Source organism: Apodemus sylvaticus, chromosome 2, assembly GCF_947179515.1.
Source record: "Apodemus sylvaticus chromosome 2, mApoSyl1.1, whole genome shotgun sequence".
NCBI lineage: Eukaryota > Metazoa > Chordata > Mammalia > Rodentia > Muridae > Apodemus > Apodemus sylvaticus.
The window spans coordinates 32092689-32115398 of NC_067473.1; the positions used below are offsets into that span (position 1 = coordinate 32092689).

A 22710-nucleotide genomic window follows, 5' to 3' on the forward strand; every position below is an offset into this window, starting at 1 on the left:
GCAGGACATAAAGGAAGAAACAAGTGAGCTAGATAACAGAGGGATCTATCTGTCTTGGGTTAGAGGGTTGAAACAGAGACTCAACTTAGTGGGCCCAAACGTTTACTCTTACAACAATAGCTTCTTAGAACTCAACTATTGTGTAAAGTGTTTTCTTTGTGGTATACTGCTTATTTATGCTATTGTAAGATTATGGCTGAATATTAGAATTTGAGTATTCTAAATGTTGAAATTTTTTTTGTAAAGATGAAGTATTTCCTAATATATTTCAAAATAACAATAATCAAAATATAAAACTTTTCTGTTTTTAGGAATGGTAGAAAGCACCAGACATAATTGGAGTGGCTTGGATAAACAAACTGATATTCAGAACTTAAATGAAGAGAGGATTTTAGCACTGCAGCTTTGTGGGTGGATAAGGAAAGGAGCGGATGTAGATGTGGGGCCATTCTTGAACTCCCTTGTACAAGAAGGAGAATGGGAAAGAGCTGCTGCTGTGGCTTTGTTCAACCTGGATATTCGGCGAGCAATCCAAATCCTGAACGAAGGGGCGTCTTCAGGAAAAGGTATCAGGTTATGTTCTGACAACCGGCAGCTCAGAGAGTTCTCGCAAGAAAGGATGTGGATAATTTTCAGTTATCTAATCAACATCTTTTTCCTTCTGGGGGAAAGTATATAGGGCTGAGCAGTAAATACTAGCCAGTGCATTTATATCTGCCTTGGGATAGGTCAGTAAAACAAATGTATCTTAGGTGGTAGGTTAACAATGACAGAAGACATTTTCTAGCATATATTTCCTTATTTTTTCTTTTACAAACAAATCATAGACATTAAGGAACGAATATTGGAACTCCTTCATTTGTAAGCACTCTTAACCATAAACAGCTAGATATATTCTAGTGTGTATTTTCTCCTTTGTTAGGAAACTAAATGTTATTTTTGTGTAGACCAGTACAGATTCTTATGAGAACCATATTTTGATCTGGAAAATGTTTTTGAATCCAGTTAAAGCATGTTCTTTGTAACACACACACACACACACACACACACACACACACACACAGAGTGAGAGAGAGGGGGTGGGGTTAGGTGATAAAGTTTCTTTGAGAATTTGCCAGAAGATTCTTAGGGAAACAAATTAGTCAAAACCAAAGAATTTTGGTTTGTTTGTTTGTTTGTTTGTTTGTTTCCTTCTAGATTTTCAGGTGTAGTTCACTTAAATTCCTAAAGTGTATATTGCTATACATGTAGAAAATTATTTCTGAGTATTTAGAATACTGAATTCTTACTTGTTCTGGCCTAATTTCAACCTATTATAGTTAAATTAAACTATAAAAAAACCCTGAAATTGACTGTTATATATTTAGTTTCATTCTAAAGATTACAAGTGTTAATGCTTTGCCGCGAGCATCTGTTCCTGTGCTTCAGGAAAAGCCTTCAGTACTTGACTGTCTGAGAGGTCTGTAGTGCCATTAGAAAAAAAGAACACATGTGAGACTATGGGATCAATGTGCAGCCCCACCCACAAGGGACCCTATCTCTAATTTAATTTTGCTCCAACCTGAAAGCATACTTTCCTACCCTACCATATATATCTGTAAAATTTGTATGCTTTTATTTTAAAAGATTTTCAAACTTTATAATAGAGTAGGCATCAAGTAACTTGAAAACATTTTGTAAAAGTTAATGAGGCTGATAAGAACAGAAAGTGGAAGGAATTGCTCTACCTAGAAGGGAAGAACGGTCAGAACCAAGAGCCATAAGAAGGCTGTAAGAAAGCCAGGCAGCGTTTCAGAGAGCATAGCTTTCTCCTGTGCAGTGAAGCTTCGAAGGCCACGCAGAGCTGTTGGCAGCTTCCTGACAGCACTGTACACCCAGAGCAACTGTTCATGAAATGTTTTCAATTGGGTAACCAGTGCTTGGGGTAAACATGTCCACATGCAGTTTTGTGATGATTCTGGATAGCTCTTTTGGGCCTTGAAGTTTTTCTAATTATAATAAAATAAAAATGCCAAAATACTGTTTTTTTTTCCCGCCAGGTGACACTTTGTGTATCAGGTTATGTATTAATAATTAGAAATAGGAAAATAGGAAACTTTGAAAATTATGATGATGTGGTAAAGTAGCATTACTTGTCAGTACTCTGCAATAGCATGGATGACCTCACTGGTACAGGTGGCAGTGACTTTGTTGAAATGGTGTCATTTGTCTCCATTTCAATAGCAGGTAATTGTACAACATCATAAGAAACTCCTGGACGAAGAATTTAAAAATAGCCATTACTGGCTGCTGTGGAAGCAGTTCAGTGCCAGAGCATGCCCGTGGGATTCTGGGTTCAGTCTCCAGTGCTGTGGAAAAAGTACTTAACTGCACAGTGGTTCTATGCGAGTATATATGAGCTGGCTTTTGAGACAGGGTTTCTCTGTGTAGCCCTGGCTGTCCTGGAACTCACTCTGTAGACCAGGCTGGCCTCGAACTCAGAAATCTGCCTGCCTCTGCCTCCCAAGTGCTGGGATTAAAGGCATGCACCACCACTGCCCAGCTATGAGCTGCTTTTAAGAAGACATTTTTTTCTTTGTACTCTACCAAATTTAACGGTTTTAATTATTTTCTTATTCAAAGTCACCCTTTGCTCATTGTGTTGAGAATTTAAGAACTACGTGGAAAGGGAGGGGATATTAAGCTTCTCAAAATTTTGACTAGCTGTGTACTTTTAACCTGCAGGAGATCTGAATCTCAACGTGGTGGCCATGGCTTTGTCAGGGTACACGGATGAGAAGAACTCCCTGTGGAGGGAGATGTGCAGCACGCTGCGCTTGCAGCTCAACAACCCCTATCTGTGTGTCATGTTTGCGTTTCTGACGAGTGAAGCGGGGGCGTATGATGGAGTTTTGGTGAGTTATTTTCTTTCCCCAGATCCTCCTTTCAATTAACAGGTTTCTTTTTCTTTTTCTTTTTTTTAAGGTTTATTTATTTATTTTATATATTTGAGTACACTATAGATGTACTGATGGTTGTGAGCCATCATGTGGTTGCTGGGATTTGAACTCAGGACATTCGGAAGAACAGTCAGTGCTCTTAACCGCTGAGCCACCTCTCCAGCCCCAGGGTTGCTTTTTTATAGTTTTGTTAATATAGCTGCAGAACTAAGAAACACAATTTCATCCTTTACTGAAAAAATAAACTGTAGAAATGTACAACTCTAAACTTATACTTGTATTTACTGTTTAAATATAGTGTGTGAGCATGTGGACAACTGATGATCTCTCAGTTTTAGCTAAGGTGTCCTTACATCTTAAATAAATGGTCATTTTCAGACAAGTCCTGTTTGGAAAACCATGTAATCACACTAATTATAATAATCTATATTTTATTTAGTCTTTCAGGTCTTTTTCTGTCTTTCCTGAGTTAGTCACTGTGTAACCATGTCATATCTTCTTCCTTGTCACAAGCGAGGAAAGACTGAAGTGTGGCTTCCCATCCCATGTCAGTTGTTGACTTGCAAACATTAAAGCGCTGTGCTTTGTACTGTTTGTCTTCTTTCCAGCAGAAAAGAACTTTCTTAAGACAGATTTCTCTGTTTGTTCTTGGAACATTTTGTATAAGATGTGTATTGCTTTATTAATTATCATTCTTTAAGATCTGAAAAAACATATTATTGAGTTATCATACTGAAAATGTAAATAAATGTTAGTGTCCATTTTGACAGTCTAGTTTAGTCTGTCTGTTGCTTTTAATTTTCTAGTGAACCTTTGTGACCTCTTCAAATTAATATCTAGGACTATTTATCTTTAACTGTTATTACTACATTTGTTAAAGAGAAGACTTTAAGGGTTGTGTTGGAGCTAACAGTCAACTTGCAGCAAGAGCTAGAGAATGATAGAGAGTAGAAAAAGAAATGAACTGATTGCTTAATGTTTAGGATTACATTTCTGTCCTTTAATTAGTGGCCTATGGAAGATCCCTTCTTCTCTTATCCCCATAGGGAGAGCTGAGAAGGAAATTCATGTAGCCAAGCTTTTTTAAGAATTTTTTTTCCCCCGAGACAGGGTTTCTCTGTGTAGCCCTGGCTGTCCTGGAACTCACTCTGTAGACCAGGCTGGCCTTGAACTCAGAAATCCTCCTGCCTCTGCCTCCCAGAGTGCTGGGATTAAAGGCGTGTGCCACCTACGCCCGGCTGAATGTATTTACTTTAATGTCTATGTAATTTTATTTTATGGTTTATATTGTTAGTGTAAGTACATACGTACTGACTTTAGAAGCCAGAGAAAGCTCCAGTGTTTGTTCTGCCATGGTTTAACCCTAGCTATTCAGTTAACTTTCAGGGCTCTAGTTTTCTCAGATATAAAATGGACCCAGTTTTGTTATAAACCCATTTGTTTTTGTAGCACATGTAACTGGGTCTAAGAGCTTTTTCACTTTTTTTTTTGTAAGCACTCTTTTTGTTTTGTTTTGTTTTGTTTTGTTTTGGTTTGGTTTGGTTTGGTTTGGTTTGGTTTGGTTTGGTTTGGTTTTGGTTTTGGTTTGGTTTGGTTTTTTGGTTTTCCGAGACAGGGTTTCTCTGTGTGGTCCTGGCTGTCCTGGCTCTGTAGACCAGGCTGGCCTCAAACTCAGAAATCTGTCTTCCTCTGCCTCCCAAGTGCTGGGATTAGAACTTATTCACTTTTAAAGATAGACTTATATTTTATAATTGAGGAAGGGTAATGAGCATCAATGAAAAGGACGTTAGATTTTAAAACGGAAAACTTCAAAGAATGACTCTGATAGAAAGTGGATCTTTTTGCTACTTATAAATTAATTTTTTTCTTATTGCAAAATTAGTTGGGACTTTCTAAATTCATAGTAACATTTTCAAAGTGATTTTTAAAATGATATTGGTGAATAAAATGCTGCCTCTAAATATTCTACTGCAAACCACCCATATAGTAATATTAGATAGAATGTCTATTTACAAGTTTTAGGTTTTGTATTTAAGAGGTATAGGTAGGCTTTTTAAAGGTAGGTTCATTTTTCTTTTATGTGTCTGCGTGTTTTGCCTGGATGTATGTCTGTGCACAATATGTGTGCATTGTCTAAGGAGACCAGCCAGATGTAAGTGTTAGATTCCTGGGAACTGGAGTCACAGGTCCCTGTGAGCCACCATGTGAGTGCTGGGGAATCGAACCTCTTAACCACCGAGTCATTTTTGCTATCCCAAGTTATTAATACTTTTTATCTGTACTGGTATACCTAGTTCATAGATTTTTCTAGATTTGGTGATTAATTTTATGTAGCTGTTTCTCCAAACTTAGTTGCTTTAAGAGAAAGATTTCATGACATCTAGTTATAGTTTATATTGGTGTTACACAGAATGACCTGCTTTTTTACATCTATATAACAGAATTAGCTAGGTCTGTTTGGGTTTGAAAGATCGATCTTTACTGTTAAGGACAATGACCTTCGTACTGTGTTTCCTAATATTAACATCAGAAAAGGCTTCTTTGACAATTGATGAGTTCTCTAGCATCTGAACAGTACCTTTGTAACACATTTGAAAATAAACTTATAAATAAATGGCGTGTATAATTGTTTTTCCCCCCAGTATGAAAACAAAGTTGCTGTACGTGACAGAGTCGCATTTGCTTGTAAATTCCTTGGTGATGCTCAGGTGAGAACTGATTCAAATCCATATTTGAGGTGACTAATGTTTACTATGAATTACTATTTTTTTACTATGATTTACTATTAAGAAACTAATCTTATCAGAGATTGCATTCCATGTATATTCTTTTGTGATTGGGTTACCTCACTTAGGATGATATTTTCCAGATCTCTGATAAGTGGATATTAATTAGCCCAGAAGCCTTGAATACCCAAGGCACAAATCACATAACAAATGACTCCCATGAAGAAGTATGGAGAGGGTCCTGATCCTGAAAAGGATTGACCTAGCATTGGAGGGGAATATAAGGACAGAGAAAAAAAGGAGGGAGGTGATTGGAGAATGGATGGAGAGAAGGTTTATGGGACATATGGGGAGGGGGGATCCGGGAAAGGGGAAATCATTTGGAATGTAAACAAAGAATATAGAAAATAAAAATATTTAAAAAAAAGAAACTAATCTTTACATGTAATTATATGCCTATGAAACTTATATAAAATCTAAGAAGGCAGTTATTACATTGAAATCATAAATATGCATGTAATATGTTTGCACAGGATGACATGAGACCATGGAAAGGAAATAGTTTTTACTGATTATTATGAACCAGAGCTCTAATTCTGTGATTGTTATACTATCACGATAGTCAGCAACTTGCTGAAAAGAGGACACTTCTCTTAGATCTAACCATCTATGAACACAGGAAATGTCTTATATTTTTTTAAATGATTGTGGGAACTTAGAGAGATGGCATAGTCGTTAAAGTACTCACTGTGCAAATTCAGGAACCTGAATTGAATCCCCAGAGCCTGTGGAAAAACTTAAGTGCAGCAGTGTAAACTTGTCATCCATTGGCTGGGTGGCAGAAGCAGGAAGGTCCCTGGGGCTCAGTGTTCTGTCACACTAGCAAATCAATGAGCTCAGCTTCGGTGAGAACCCTGTGTCAAAATATAACATGGAACGCTGTTGAGAAAGACATCTGTTGTCAATCTCTGGTCTCCACACATGCCACACAAAAATACATTGATTGTGGATAGATACTGTATTGAAACTTGAAATTGATGTCGACTCCTCAGTACATATTTAGATTTTGGCAAGCAATTCTGACTTAAAATGTTTTTCGTCCAGATTAAAATTGTTGTAAATATAGTAATTCTCCGTTAAAAAATATGTAGTAAAACAAATTGCATCAAAAAAAAAATCACTTTGGCAGGGCGTGTGTGGCATACACCTGTAATCCCAGCACTCTGGGAGGCAGAGGCAGGTGGATTTCTGAGTTCGAGGCCAGCCTGGTCTACTGAGTGATTTCCAGGACAGCAGGGACTACACAGAGAAACCCTGTCTCGAAAAAACCAAATCCAAAAAAAAAAAAAAAAAATCACTTTGATTTTTTTTTAGTTAAATAAATACATTGAAAAGCTGACCAATGAGATGAAAGAGGCTGGGAATTTGGAAGGGATCTTGCTTACTGGCCTCACTAAGGATGGAGTGGACCTGATGGAGAGCTACGTGGACAGAACTGGAGATGTCCAAACAGCAAGCTACTGCATGTTGCAGGTTAGTCAGTGCGACCCAGCTTTAATAAACAAGCCTGGCCACGGCCATGGCCACGGCCACGTGCTCCCTGTTTGCTCAGCTAACGTGCATTTGCTCCTTTCCTTGCATACCGATTTGCAGTTTGCAGTTTGACCCCATTGTACTGTTGAGGATGTGTGTTCATCTCACTAGCCCAAGTCACTCATTTGCTTCTCCAGAAATACCTGTGTTGACTGTGTCTGAGTTCAGGTAAAGCTCAGGTGGAAGTAGAGAAGCTTCTCTTTAGGGCCTCAGCTCAGTCTCACCAACCTTTTGGAAAGGACTCCCTTGCCTGATCGAATAGTGGTTTTGGTTTCATTTGAATAGAAGACAAGAAGTTACACTTGAGTTCTTTTATTTCCCAGTATTCACCTTATTACCAGCAGAGTAATTTGAATAACTGGTTCATCAACATTTATTTCGTTGCCTTAACTGTCCAGTGGTTAGTTAAGCCAGATTCCAGATTCTTAATACCTTTTCCTGAGAAACATAAATCCATCCACTGTGTCACTGCTCCATCCCGCTGGCCTCCAGCTGGTCTTAGCCTTTCTTGTTCTGAGCGCCTCTCTCCTTGGTGCCTTCTTCCTTTTGTATGAAAGCCTGCTTTATGTTGGTGAACATCGAAATGTGTTCGCCCCACTCCCTTTCTGTGTGCTTTCCTGTGAACTGTGTATTGCTGGCTCAGTGCAGTCTGCTTACATAAGGTATCTCACAAGCCACAGCTTGTGAGAGAAGGTTTTCTTCCACCCAATTTTCTCACTGGAATGAGTTTTTTTGTCTTTTAAATTAACTACTGCTGTAGTTAATGGCTACTGGAGTGCAAATGGGTTGGTTACCTCACAACTAGTAAAATGTTGTTAAAATGCAGATGTATGTAAAGTGAGTGGTCTAGTCTGATAAGGGATGCTTTCTCCTTCCAAATTTGTGGCCAAGGTTAACATCATGCTGTTTTCAGTTTGTTCTCTTTCCTTTTGTTCCTTTGTTTCTTTCCCACTGTTGTTTGAATCAGTTTCTGTATTTCTTTATATTTCACCTTAAGTCTTTATTGGTGTTTAGTTGTACCCTTCTTACTGTTTGTTTGTTGCTAAAGCTGTTGCTTTGTCTTACGGTATGCATCCCCAATGCCTCAGAGTCCCTTCCTCTGAGAAGCATTTCACACCTGGCATGCTGTAACACCCCTCTTCCCACCACACATCCAGCACTGGGTTCTTCTTACACTTGCATTTCACAGGTATTATAACAGTGTAATTTCATTTGTGCACATTTTCCTTTGTCCAGAGATAACATTTTATTCTACATAGGGTCTAAGCTCCAACTTACATTGTTACTTTTGCTTTAGAGAGTGATTTGTCTGTTCTATAAATTATAAGAAGAAAGGAAAGCAGATTTTGTTCTGCCAGTGGATCTGAGTTTAATCTTATTTCATCCTTGTTTATTCTCTGGCATTTTTTGCAATACAGGTAATGGTCCTGGCTTTTGCATTTTGACAGAAGCATCTACTGTATCTTAGAATTTTCTGTAGTACTTTAAAGAAGTGCTTCATATTCTTCTGCCTCCTTTGATTCTGATAAGAAATCAGTGCTTTTCCTTGTTTCCCTGTATGTAGTGTTTCATGTTACCATGGATTTCTTTCAAGAAGTCCCCTTTCTCAGAAAGAAATTGTGCCTAGTGAAGGTTCTTTTGCATCCTGTGTATTTGATTAATGAGATTGGATCTGTCATTTAACATTTTTTCATCAAGTTTGGGATGATATGGCATATTATTTCTGGGTATCTTTTTCTTTTCCGCCCTTGTTCTTTATTTCTTCACCTCATTTTGCATACAGTAAGTAAGTTTTACTCAGAGCTTGGGCTTCTGTTCATTTTCTTCTTTCCTTTTTATTATTTACCTCCCCTGCTTCAGTTAGACAATTTCTTTTCTCTTCTCTTCTCTTCTCTTCTCTTCTCTTCTCTTCTCTTCTCTTCTCTTCTCTTCTTTCTCATTTTGTTTTGGGACAGGGTTTCATTGTGTAGGCCTGGCTGGCCTGGGATTCACTTTGTAGGCCAGGCTGGGGTCCACCTAAGTCTGCCTCTGAGGGCTGAGAGGCATGGCACGCTTCCATGCCCAGCTTCCGCTGAACAATTCATGCAGGTTTGTTTATTTGTTCTCTCTATACTGCCTTTGGCCATTAAACTAGCCAGGGAATTGTTTTTCTCCCACATCTACACGTACTTTTAAAATTAATTATTTAACATGCAATGGAATGGCTTCTCTGTGGTAACTGCATAATTTGTTTTCATGTATACTTTGTTCTAATTCATCCCCCTTGACTCATTTTCCCGATTTGTTCTTTCTAGTCTTGGATTCTTAATTTCAGTTATTTTGCATTTCCTTCTTTGGTTTCTTTTTTCTTTTTTCTTTTCTATATTCTTTGTTTACATTCCCCTTTCCCGGTTCCCCCTCCCCATCGGTCTCATAAGCCCTCTTCCCTCCGCCCATTTCCCAATCATCCCTCTCCCATTTCTCTGTCCTGGTACTCCTCTACAATGTTGGATCAAGTCTTTTCAGAACCAGGACCCTCTCCTTCCTTCTTCTTGGGTAACATTTGATATGCTGTGTCTTGAGAATTCAGACCTTCTGGGCTAATTAATATCCACTTATCAGTGATTGCATTCCATGTGTATTTTTATTCTTTTGTGATTGGGTTACCTCACTTAGGATATTTTAGAAGGGGTAGCATCATGTGGACATCAGAAACTCTAGTCTGTAAATGTGGGTCATCACACCTGTATTTTGCATTTCAATTGTAAAATATCAGCTTTGTTATAGATTACATTTCTCAGGTTAGAGTCCTTATTTACTCATTAGTTGAATTGGTTATTTTCCACAAGTTTGTAATGTTTTTCTTTGAGCATATTTCTTTGAATGTACTACATTCTGCATTAAAGATGCTGTCTGCCAATTCTGACACTAAAATCTGTTTTAGAAATACCTTACTGGTCAGAAATTGATGTTCTGATGAGAAGAATTTTAAACCTAAGGAAAACCAGTTCTTGCTTCTCATTAGTGCCTATGTGCACTTCATATTTAAAGTACTCAGAAGCAATATTTCTCTACTGGATTTGAAGGGCCAGGCTCAGTATTAGTTTAAATATTAAGTAGTTTTGATGTGCAATTTGGATACATTGTAAGCAGAGCTTTTGAATCCATGTTTAAGTACTTACAACAAGGGGTTTTCTCATCACGATTAACTACATTATCTAGAAAGGTGGATTGTTTGTTGCTTGCTCCTTAAACTCAAAAGAGAATTTCACTTCCTGGTCAAGTATTTATATTACGTGCATGCTTATGCTCTAGTGAAGATATAATCCACCTTATCCAACTAAAGGTGGATTCCCGGGCTTTCATTGTTTTATTCAAATCCTCATTAGCATAGAGGTTTGTGAAAAGTCTATTACTTTTGAGTTACTCACACTCACATTTAATCACAATCCTCTTCTTTAATCCAGGACATCTCAGGTGTTTGAAGGACTTTGTGTTTTCTTTTAAGGGTTCACCATTAGATGTTCTGAAGGATGAAAGAGTTCAATATTGGATTGAGAATTATAGAAATTTATTAGATGCCTGGAGGTTTTGGCACAAAAGGGCTGAATTTGACATTCATAGGAGTAAGTTGGATCCCAGTTCCAAGCCTTTAGCACAGGTAAGTAGATTGTTCTACAGAGAATCAAATTTTAACAAGTGAGCACCAAATTAATTAATTATTATTACTCTATTTTATATCTCTTGATGTCTTTGTCTATTCCAGACTTTACTTTGTTCTTATTTTTTCCTGGGAATTTTTTTTTTATTTCTATTTTTGATCATCTTGTACAGCTAAACTTTACTTTGAGATAAAACAAAGGACAGTAGCCCAGATGATCTTAGGAAAGCCTAACTAGGCTGTCTGAAATGCACCAGACTTTCAGAATCTTAACCACCTGTATATTGCTTTCATATATATTACTTATATTCAGTAGAGCACGATTTGGAGGTTTAAAAAATAGAATAAGACTAAACGTATGTCTGCATGGAGTTTTAGCTTGAGATCAATTAACACATAAGGTATTTGATCTGTTATCACATAATTACTTCAGATTTAAATACTTGATTATCTTCAATGTGAGCACTGAATGGTGCTATTTTAATTTTGTAGGAAGTATAAAATTTTTGTTATCGCTGGAGTAGGTGTTTTAGTAAGATAAGATAGTATTGTGCTGTATATGAGGAATCTGTGGAAGAGCTGAAGAGTTCTCATAAAACGCAGTGAACACCTCCTGTGGCTGTTTGCACCTTCTCACCAGCTTTGTTCCAACTTTTAAGGCACTGTTGTAGGAACCTTAATTCTTTTTCATCATAGGACAGGCCATGGTGGTGGAGGAGAGGGGTTCTCTTGTTTTATCCTCAGATTAGAACCTGGGGTCTTGTGCTTTTAAGCAGTTAATCTCATACTGAGCTACATCCCCAGCACTTTCTTTTCTTTTCTTTTTCTATTTGGGCAACAATTTCACTAAATTACTTGGCTAGCCATAATTTTGATCCCTCTGCCTCAGATACCTTGAGTAGGAAGCTCAGTTCTGTGTCACCTTTATAAAATTTTGTTCAGAAGATGATCACAGAACTGGTCACTAGTGGTGCAATCGTTTCTGGTTTTGTTGCTGTGTGCAAACACCTAACAAGTAGCAGCTTCGGTATAGCAGTTCTGGGGAAGTTCATGGTGGGGAAGGCATGGGAGCAGGAGCATGAAGCAGCTGACCACTTCCGGTCCAGGCAGCAAGTGAGGCCAGGCTGAGAAACCTGAAGGACCTCACCAAATGACCCACTTTCTCCATCTGGCCCTCTACCAACGCCTATTTCCAGCTGCGGACCAAGTGTTCCGTAGGACCATTTCACAGTGGCCTTTCATGCACTCCAGTGTCCTTGATAATTATAAACCATTAGGGTCTAACATTTCTAGTAGTTCACAATTATTATAAAAATGTAATTCAGTAAAGGTAGTAGGAAATACATGGGAACATGAACTGAGAGCTAATCAAATGGGTCACTTTGCAATGTAAGGTAAAATTTTAAGACATTTTATCAGTATAAGATTTTCTAATTCCATGATGGTTTGAACTAAATTTCTCTTTTCATTTGCTTTGCAGGTGTTTGTGAGTTGTAATTTTTGTGGCAAATCAATCTCCTACAGCTGTTCCTCTGTGCCTCATCAGGGCAGAGGGTTTAGTCAGTATGGGGTGAGTGGCTCACCAACAAAATCCAAAGTCACAAGCTGCCCTGGCTGTCGGAAACCCCTTCCTCGATGTGCACTTTGCCTCATCAATATGGGAACACCTGTTTCTAGCTGTCCTGGTATGACAACTGCACAAAATATTTCTCTGAGCTCAGTTTTCCTACATGGCACAAGTAAAATATATATTAGTTAAATGTCTGCATTATTCTTACTTCTTGAAAGTTTTATTAAATTTATAGTCTATTCATTAAAAATACAAATTTATACTTATGATAACAGGTAATCTCACAGATTCAGACCAACTTAAAGTTGATGATTACAGCTTAAATATGAGTTGTTTTTATAACTATACCATTCTCATGGTTCCTCTTGATATTTCAGATTTGATATTTAAAATTCTTTGACAGTATGAGAACGCTCACATCCTTTCTGATTTCCTCCTCACGTGTAATATGTGTACTGTTAGCCCAGAAACCAGACCGCTTCACTTCTTGGCTTCAGTCTTGCTTCTACTATTGTGACAGTTATGTAATAAATAGATGTGGGGTTGTTTTTGTTGTTGTTGTTTGTTGAGAGGGGTCTCATTATGTAGAACAGGCAAGTCTGTATGGATGAGAATTACCTGTTCTGTTGATATTTAGTAAAACTCACCTGAAATCTGAGTCTACATTTGTTTTTGGAAAGGTTTTTAGTGTAAAGTTTTTCAATTCAAATAGTTCCTTAATGAGTCTGGATAAGGTACACTTTCCCATTTTTTGCTGATCATTAAAATATAGGTAAGCTATCTGGGTATAATGGCACATGTCCTTTATCCCAGCACTAGAGACAGAAGCAGGAGGATCTCTGAGTTGCAGGACAGCCAAAGATTTACAGTGAGACCATGTCCTGAAAAAACAAAAGCAAACTAGTGTCACATATATAAACTGTTATTCAGTGCTAGATCTTAACATTCAACTTGTTATTTCAGTATGGTATAAGATTTATATTTTAGCATAATTTCAGAGCTGTCTTTTAAGAAACTTAAACGGCTGCAATGTGGCTAATGGTGATCATGTTGTTTTCCCATAGGTGGATCCAAATCAGATGAAAAAGTCGACTTGAGCAAGGACAAAAAGTTAGCTCAGTTTAACAATTGGTTTACCTGGTGTCACAATTGCCGGCATGGTGGGCATGCCGGACATATGCTCAGCTGGTTCAGGTAAGCAGCACTTTCCTTCCTTGGTAATCTTACATTACGAGACATAGAGAGCAGACAACCTTTTAAATAGTTCAGGCTCTTGGTATCATCGTGCTATGTCTAGTCAAAGATTATTATTTTTACTTATTTGCTTATTTGACTTAATAAAAGTATCAGTGGTCCCATCATTATCTTCTATAATGCTTAACGTTTAGAAGTAATAAGTATGCCAGGTGTGGAGTGGTGTTTGCCTTTACTCCCAACATTTGGGGGGTAGAAGCAGGTGGATACTTAAGGATGAGTCCAAGGACATCCTGAAAATAGCAAATTCCTGGCTAGCCAGTGCTATGTGCTAAGACTTGCCTTTGACTGGATTAAAATTATTTAAAATTATTGGGGGACAGGGTATTTAGTTTTTATATCTCATAATTTGTCGTATAAGTATATATACATATGCACATGCACACACAATCCACTGCATTAGTTCTCTGCTCTTAGAATGGGGATTCTCAGGACAGACTTGCCACTGATTCTGAGCAGTGCCACCGCTCACTCACACCACACTCACATGCACCTTATCTCAATTGTGCTAATCTGTATTCTTGATATTTCCCCATCACCGCAGGGACTGTGCGCAAGCCCTTTTGGTATTAGTGTACCAACTAAAACTCCTCATTTTCCAGTAAAGTTCACCTTGGTGATTATTTTTAATCTGATGCTATTAATGTATTTTTTACTGTGGGTTTTAATTCCTATACTTTACTCAGTGTCATTTTGAAGATTGGTATATAAATATATTTATGTGTGTAAATCTTGAATTCCGAACTGTTATTTCACCTTTTACAGGGACCATGCAGAGTGTCCTGTATCTGCATGTACGTGTAAATGTATGCAGTTGGATACAACAGGAAATCTGGTGCCAGCAGAGACTGTCCAGCCATGAAATGTTCCACCTAAACCGAAACCTTCAAGCTTGGAGTTTTTAATAGATGTTCTTCATAGTTCAGAAAAATACCTCAGAACAAGTCACTCATGACTTTGCTATGATGGGAAAATAAATCAATCTCTCAGCTCAGCAACTTGATATTTGAGTGATTTTGACGTACTTCTCAGAGGCAAACGCTGCTGATCTGAACATCAGAGCATGAATATTGGTGCTGTTCAGTAGGTTAAAGTTCACTTGAAAGAACTTTCTAGACTTTTGTCAGAACCATGTATATAGATGGTTTTAGAATAAAAACAGACCTTGTGCCTGCATCTTCCATCTGAAATCGATATCTTTTGATAAAGTCTGTACATATTTAAAGCCAAATGCCAATTCAGTGGTTCATATATCAATTTGAGCTTATTCATACTTAAATATGCTTTCAGAGAAAATGTGAATTTTTACATTGGGAATTAGCTCCTGACCCACCCTGGAGAATACATGCATGTATGCATATGTGCACACACACATTTAAGGGACATTCTCCCTCCTACATTTATACTTTAATATAGAAGATTTTGACATAACGTCATTCTTGTCTTCCTCAAAAATCCAAGAGCAGGCCGGTGAGATGGTTCAGCATGTAAGGAGGCTTGCTGCCAATCCTGACGACCTAAGTGCAGTCCTTGGGACCCATGTGTTGGAAGCAGTGATTCTGTTGACCTCCAGAAGTGTGCTGCAGCATGGGGCAGGCAGGTGCCCATGTGTGCATGCACACACACACAGACACACACTTAGAAAATAAAGAATAAAAAAATTTAAAGCAATATACTTTGAAACTTTTTCCTTTCAAAAGAGAAAAATGTGTGAAATTTCAGGAAAACATGATAATAACTGTTTCAGTTTAAATTTTTTCTTTACAATGTTCTGATTTGTCTCTGCATATCATCTTCACTTACCCTTCTCACCACTACCAGGTACTTCTGAGTACACAGTCTATGTATGTAGACACCATTTGTGGTGCTGTCTGACTCCTTCCTGTTTTGGAGTCTCTTCTTTTTCCAAGGTAGACTACATGATGTTGGCAAAAAACAAGGGCATTCCTGCATTCTACTTTAGATAGAAGTTACTAAAAGTGTGTGTATTGGGGCCAATTCAAGGGCTTTGTTTTCATTTTTGTTTGTCTGCATAACTGGACATTTCCAAGAGAAAGGAATGGTACCAAGCTTCTTTGTTATATACTGTGTAGGAACCGAGCTGGATTTTGTGCTTGAAGGTCATAATTGTAGAGGATCCTGTTCTGTAGTTTTGGAAAGAGATCTGAAGCTACATAGCATTAAGACCATCATGTCAACAGTAGGCTGACAAAGATCCATTAGACTAGACTGAGTTGTAACCTTGCTTACTTCAATAATGCAATAGCATAGAGAATAACATTGGGTAAAGTGTATGTGTTCTAAATGTCTTCTGGGTGACAGTATTCAGATGAAAAAATTGGAAATAATGACTTTTCTTTTTTACAGAATTTGCCATTAAGGGACTACTGGTCTTATAAATTTTACTGCTTTCATTTTATTAGGTTATTTTCTTTAATATTGTCTAAGTTAAGATATTCTTTTTAGCTGGTGACATACACCTTTAGTCTCAGCACTTGGAAGGCAGAGGCAGGTGGATTTCTGAGTTTGAGGCCATCCTGGTTTACAGAATGAGTTCCAGGACAGTCAGGACTACACAGAGAAACCCTGTCTCCAAAAACAAAAACAAACAAACAACCCCCCCCCCAAAAACAACAAAAAAATACTCTTTTTACCCTTACTGTGTTCTTATCATGAGTTTCAAAGTAATGTCAAATTCTTAGGATATATATTTTGATTTTTTTTAAAGTACCGCATATAGTATAAGACATAAATATGAACTCTAATATGTAAATATAGACTTGTAATCATGATGTATGGTGACATTTAAAGATTGTTCATTATTAGCTTCCTAATATTTCTTTTGATTCCAACCATACAGCTTATATGATGTCTGTTTATCTTGCCTTACAGTGTGTGTGGAATGAAAATAGATTCAAATTAATTATTTCCCTATTTCTTTTATTCCTTAGATCACTAGCATTTGAGACTGTAAACTCAACAAGATATTTTATCTAAATTTGTTCAATGGAAGAATTTAAGAAACATGTTTTTATTCTTTTAAAATATTTAGTAAAATTGGGGTTGCAGTTAGCAGATCATAGAAATTATAACTCTACTACAAACAAACCACAGAAAGTAATATGTACATGTATAACCTAGGCGTCATGCACGTGCCTTTACTCCTAGTCCTCAGGGCTTTGTCAGGGGCAGAGGCCAGCCTGGCAAACACACCACATTCCAAGCTAACCAAGGCTGCATGGAAAGACCCTGTATCAAAACCAGCGACAGAGTTACACACACATAGAGAGAGATTGCAAAGTCAGCTGACTGTATAACAATTGTCATGATAAAGACACAAGTAAAGCTAATTAAATCCAAGAACAAGAATAATATTTATTGTTAGTACCTACTGTATTTCAGGTATTTGGCCTATTGAATTTCTATTCAACTTACACATAATTCTGAGAGAGATATATTATTATTGGTATTTTGTATATGAGGTAACAGGTATAGAGACATTTTTACTTTTCTTAGGCAAAATAAATTATGACATCTGACATAGTATATGGATTAAAAAGATGGTAAAGAGCAGAGGATGTAGGTCATTGTGGATATGTGCTTAGTTCATGAGGCTGAGTTCACAAGGTCTCTCAGTACCACCTGTATACAAAGAGAAAATAGGGTGGTGTTCACCTGTCTGCATCTACTAAAAGGGGAAATCTACATTTTAATGACTATGGGAAGGAAACAAGATGAGTAAACACAGAACAACAATTTATGGTGCACCTCAAATGAGTGAGCAAATACATCTTAGACTCCATGGAAATATTTGAGTTACTAACTGGAAAAATGCACAGATGTTTGTATGATGTAGTTCACTTTAAAGTAAACACATAGAACTTAAATGTCCACTGTGACAGTAAATCTTAACACATACATAGGGAATGCTAATAAACTTCACACATTATTGTCTTTTATAAGTTAACTACGAACAAGATATTGCTGTCATTAAACAGCCAAATGTAATTTAGCCAATGAGGTAAAGAAATGTGGTTCATAGTAAGAACATACAGTTTAATCTATTCAGAAAGCATTTTTTCCCTCAGTTTTGTGTCCCCTGGTACTAACACTGCAGTAGTTAGAAATTGTACTTCACTCTCCATTTGACACATTGAAATGGTCATAACTGACACATTCTAATTGTCCTGAAGTCAGTGGTCTGTAAGTAGTAACTGTTTCATGTCCTCTCTCCTATATCTGCCTCATGGGTATTCTGACTCTTCTCTTTTGTCCTATGGCTGTGGCAGGAAATCCGCTCTCTGCATTATTGTCCTCCAATCTGAAGTGCACGTGCACAATTCAGTTCCAGTAAGTTGTTTACACTAAGTGGTGAATTCTGATTGTGCCTAGATGTCCAGGCTTCTAACCAATCAGTAAGCATTTGTGTGCCTTAATTGGTGGACACAGGTCATATTAAATGATCAGTGGCGACATCATTGCTATGGAAGCAATGCGTTTAATGAAAGTCACAGACATAGTGCAGACTCAGATACACTCAGATCAGTGTTTAGATTCACACCATCATTTGAACAGATTGAGGATCTTATAATATTTGCATCTTCCCAGCCAAAAAGTCAGTTCCTTTCATTTGTATTTTGAATTTTTGAAATTATTTTAAAAATATTTTCTAATAAAGGAAGGAATAAATTGAAGGAAATAGTTGCCCATAATGTCTCCCAAAATGCAGTTTCCTTACTAATACTGTTGATAGGATAATGTCTTTAAATGCTATGCTTTAGAATTATGGATAATTTGTGTAATGCCAGAAATGCCAATAATAATTCAGTGCATAGTCATGCAATTTATGAAAAGCATGCTGCCTTAATGTAATTTCCTAACTGGAAATTCAGATAGAGTAATCTAAGTTAGAATCTTAAATCTACAAAGACAGAATTATTTGAAAGTATGTTTGAAGGGAATAATGACTCAAATGTGAAACATATTTTATATGAATTCACAAAAAAGTTGGTCTTGCATCTGATTTAAATATTAGTTCAGTTATGCATATTTAACACACACACACACACACACACACACACACACACACACAGATTTTAGTATGCAAGAAACCCAGAAGTTTGAAATACAAATGGCCAAATTCATATTTATCTACATTTTTGTTATGGCCATGTTTTGTGTCCAATAAGCTGCCACGGTCTAATGTCATAATATTCTTCAATTATCTAATCATGTTTTTAACATAATAGCAGTATTTTTTGAAAAAGTGAGTATTTCAAAGTTCTTGTGTTTGAAGTTTAATAAATTATTTGTCATCCATTTGGAAATTCACATTAGGCAAGAATACTTTATATTTGTACAAATTTAGTTGTACATAAAATGTATACACTTGTGAATATAAATATTAACTACACATTTGAGAGACATGCTTCAAAAAAAATATGTCTTAAATCTGATTTTCCAGTCATCGAAAAGAGAGTGTAGATAAAAATAAATAACAGCATGTAAGTTCCATTGTGACTACACAGGTTGTGACTACACAGATTGTGACACACAGGTTGTGACTACACAGATTGTGACACACAGGTTGTGACTACACAGGTTGGTTGTGACTACACAGGTTGTGACTACACAGATTGTGACTACACAGGTTGTGACTACACAGATTGTGACACACAGCTTGTGACTACACAGATTGTGACACACAGATTGTGACTACACAGATTGTGACTACACAGATTGGCTCCTATGACCTCCACACTTTGGAAGACAGGTAGCCAGGCTGCCTTGAACACACAATCTAGTATCTGTGCCTTCTGCATGCAGGATTGAATGCTTGACTAAATTATTTTAAAAAAATATAGTATTCTTCCAATAAATGCTGAAATACTGCTTCAAAGAGAGAAGCTTATTCTCCATTAGAAAGATACAACTAGGGGGTTGGAAAGATGGCTCAGAATTTAAGAGCACTGGCTGCGTTTCCAGAGGTCCTGAGTGCAATTCTCAGTAACAACACAGGGTGTGTGTGTGTAGGGGGGGGGGGGGGTAGCCAGCTATTATGGGATCTGGTGCCCTCCTCTGGCCAGCATATATGTAAGCAGAATGCTGCATGCATAATAAATCTTAAAAAGATAACAACTGGGAATAAACTGGCACGGGTTCTTAGAGTCATTTGAGACAGCCACTTCTAGGTTCTTAACCTAATAGGTGAATGATAATTTTAAGTTTGCTATTACTTATGCCTTCAGGCAGTATTATATGAAGTATATGATTATTTTCCCTTTAAGACCTTGAGATTAAAATTCTTATTATAGAGATAAAACATCCTCTCAGGAAAGAATGGTTCCCTCACAAATTATTACTTTTACTTTGTCTATTTTACTGTTCTTCATTTGGAGTCCATTCCCAGCATGTGAAACTTTTGAGATTTCTAAATATCTTTTTGAGTGTCAATGCTAGTCTTTGAATATTTTACTTCCCGTAGAGACATTTGAACAGAGTGAAAAATGAACTCTCATAGATCAAAATTGCCAAGCATATGTGACAGAACTGTAGGGAAGAGGAGCAAAATTTTAATCTGCAAGGATGCTTAAAAATAGCTCCATGGCGCTTATGCGTGAGGCCTGACAATTGACATTTCTCATTTTGACTGCAGTCACCTACAGGCCTCTGTCTGTGCCAGATCACATGCATCTCTGGGATGGGTGGTTAATGAGCCGTCTGTCATCCCCACTCCTGGACTGAGTAGTGGAGGCTTTGGTTGAACTCAATCATCAGCACCCTTACTGAATGTGTTCCCCAGAGCCAAGGCCACTACAGAGTTGTTAGGAAAATCAAAACAAACAAACTATAGCACTAAAGATAACAAGGGGCTTTTCTAGTCACTGTCTTAGCTGGCAAGGAGGTTTTGTTGTTTTCAGGGAGCATTATAAAACCTTAATTTGAGAGGAAGAACAGGACTGTTCTTGTTCAAGAACTGAGCATTTCCAGATTTCTGATTCTTTTTCTGGACTTTCTTGCTGCTTAGACCAGTATTCCTCCAACCTCGGCATTCTGTGTACTGGGGTTGCAGGTGTGCACTATTACACCTGTTTTTCTTTCTTTCATTCTTTTTTTTTTTTCCCCCGAGACAGGGTTTCTCTGTTTAGCCCTGGCTGTCATGGAACTCACTTTGTAGACCAGGTTTGCCTTGAAGTCAGAAATCTGCCTGCCTCTGCCTCTTAAGTGCTAGGATTAACCGTCTAGTTTCTTTCATATTCTCTCTCTCTCTCTCTCTCTCTCTCTCTCTCTCTCTCTCTCTCTCTCTCTCTCTCTCTCTCCCTCCCTCCCTCCCTCCCTCCCTCTCTCCCTCCCTCCCTCCTTCCTTTCTTTGTCTCCCTCCTTCCTTTCTTTGTTAGTCACTGTCATGTTGTATGACATGCAAATATATGAAACCCTGCAACTTGTATGGTGAAAAATACAACTGCCAAATTTCACACTGATAAGTGCTTCACATACACTCTTGTATTTGAGCAAGTAGATGTTGGAAGGAGAGGATATGAACATTTAGCTGTCAGGGTGATGTGGGTCGCACTCTAAAGCAGGCGGCAGAAAATGTGGGCCTATAAACCCTAGGAAAAGGGACAGCTTGTGGGTTTGGTAAATGATACATACAAGGAAAGGGAATAGGACCTAGAGCTTCTATTTTAGCATCTCTGTTCCTGGAATTCTCAGCCTTCCTAAATTTAAATTACTCATTTACTTCAGCTCCCAGTTTGCCCGATGCACCTGTATTTCCTTGTCTTCTTTGTCACTGTGAATTTTCTCAGACCAACCATTTAACCCACCTTTGAATAAGATTCACCCAGCTGAAGCAATTACGCCCCCAGAGCCAAGGCAGACTGTGCAGGGCGTGGAGCCGTCCCTTTACTTCATGACTCCTTCCAGAGCAGCAGTCAGTAGTGCTGTGAGCTTCATGACTCCTTCCAGAGCAGCAGTTAGTGGTGCTGTGAGCGTTCTCTGCTCCTTTTAACAAGCAGCTAGGAAAGGCTTGTGGACTGCTAGCTAGGGGGCATTTTTACCCAATATTGATTAATGCATGAATGCTGCTGCATTTTTCTTGAATTTTGGGAAATGGGAAGGGGTCATAGGGAGAAAAAGCACTAGGGTAATAAGGGGTGGGGGTGAGGTTTCTATAGTTCTTTCAGTTTGTAAATTCTCCAGTGACACTTTTCAGAAAGTGAAGAACTGGTTAGGCCAAGCTCTGCTTGACCAGGTAGTGAGTGAGTGAACAATGAGTCTTCTCTGTGCCTAATCCAAATAACTTACCACTCACGCTCTTCCTCAGAACCCTCTTCAGCAAAGGATTCTGGACAGCAGCTACCAGCACATACTTGATCTGTTGGCCACTTTAAACTCAATCACATTTAGTCTGAATAATAGGACATGCAAAATAATAAATTATTAATTGGAAGAAAACTAAAGGATCATCTTGAGAGATGTTCTAACTTGGTGGTATAACTAGAATTAGGTCTAGAGTCTAGATTGAAATCTATAACTCCTTTATTTGTCAGACTATTTGATCCGTTTTCTTTAAGGGTGTGGCCCTGGTAGATTGGCCATGCTCTAGTAGAAGGCCCCACACCCAGATGTATATGAGTAACACAAATTGAACTCCATGGGATATTAAAATTAAAAAATAAAAAAAAAGAAACAGACTTTGCGGAAGGGATAAGGAGATGAAACTGGATTTGGGAGGATTTATGTAAAATTCTTAAAGAATAAAAATTATTTTTAAAAAATATAGGTAAGTAATTCAGTTCAAACCTGAAAATCTCTGAGTTCTCAATCTAAGACTGAGGTCCTGAGAAGCAAGGAACAGAGGGAGTAGCCCAAGGCCCTCACTGAACAAGAATCAGGGGCTGATGTTAAAAAACTGGAAGTCTGATGTCTCAGTTTGAGAGGATAGCTATGCAATTCCTATAATTATACTTATAAAATGTATAAACA

At 37.7% G+C, this 22710-nt stretch overlaps 1 protein-coding gene across 5 annotated transcripts in view; it reads left to right on the forward strand.

Moving 5' to 3' along the window:
* Mios (meiosis regulator for oocyte development) overlaps positions 1–16345 on the forward strand; it is a 30640-nt gene extending 14295 nt beyond the window's left edge. For all 5 annotated transcript variants that reach the window (XM_052173230.1, XM_052173234.1, XM_052173232.1 and 2 more), the window contains 8 exons: positions 312–566; positions 2725–2894; positions 5582–5647; positions 7040–7198; positions 10746–10898; positions 12379–12583; positions 13533–13662; positions 14488–16345. In XM_052173230.1, the coding sequence (XP_052029190.1) occupies positions 312–566; positions 2725–2894; positions 5582–5647; positions 7040–7198; positions 10746–10898; positions 12379–12583; positions 13533–13662; positions 14488–14584 (1235 nt within the window). In that variant the 3' untranslated portion in view covers positions 14585–16345. The remainder of the gene's footprint in view (positions 1–311; positions 567–2724; positions 2895–5581; positions 5648–7039; positions 7199–10745; positions 10899–12378; positions 12584–13532; positions 13663–14487) is intronic.
* Positions 16346–22710: the final 6365 nt, after the last annotated feature.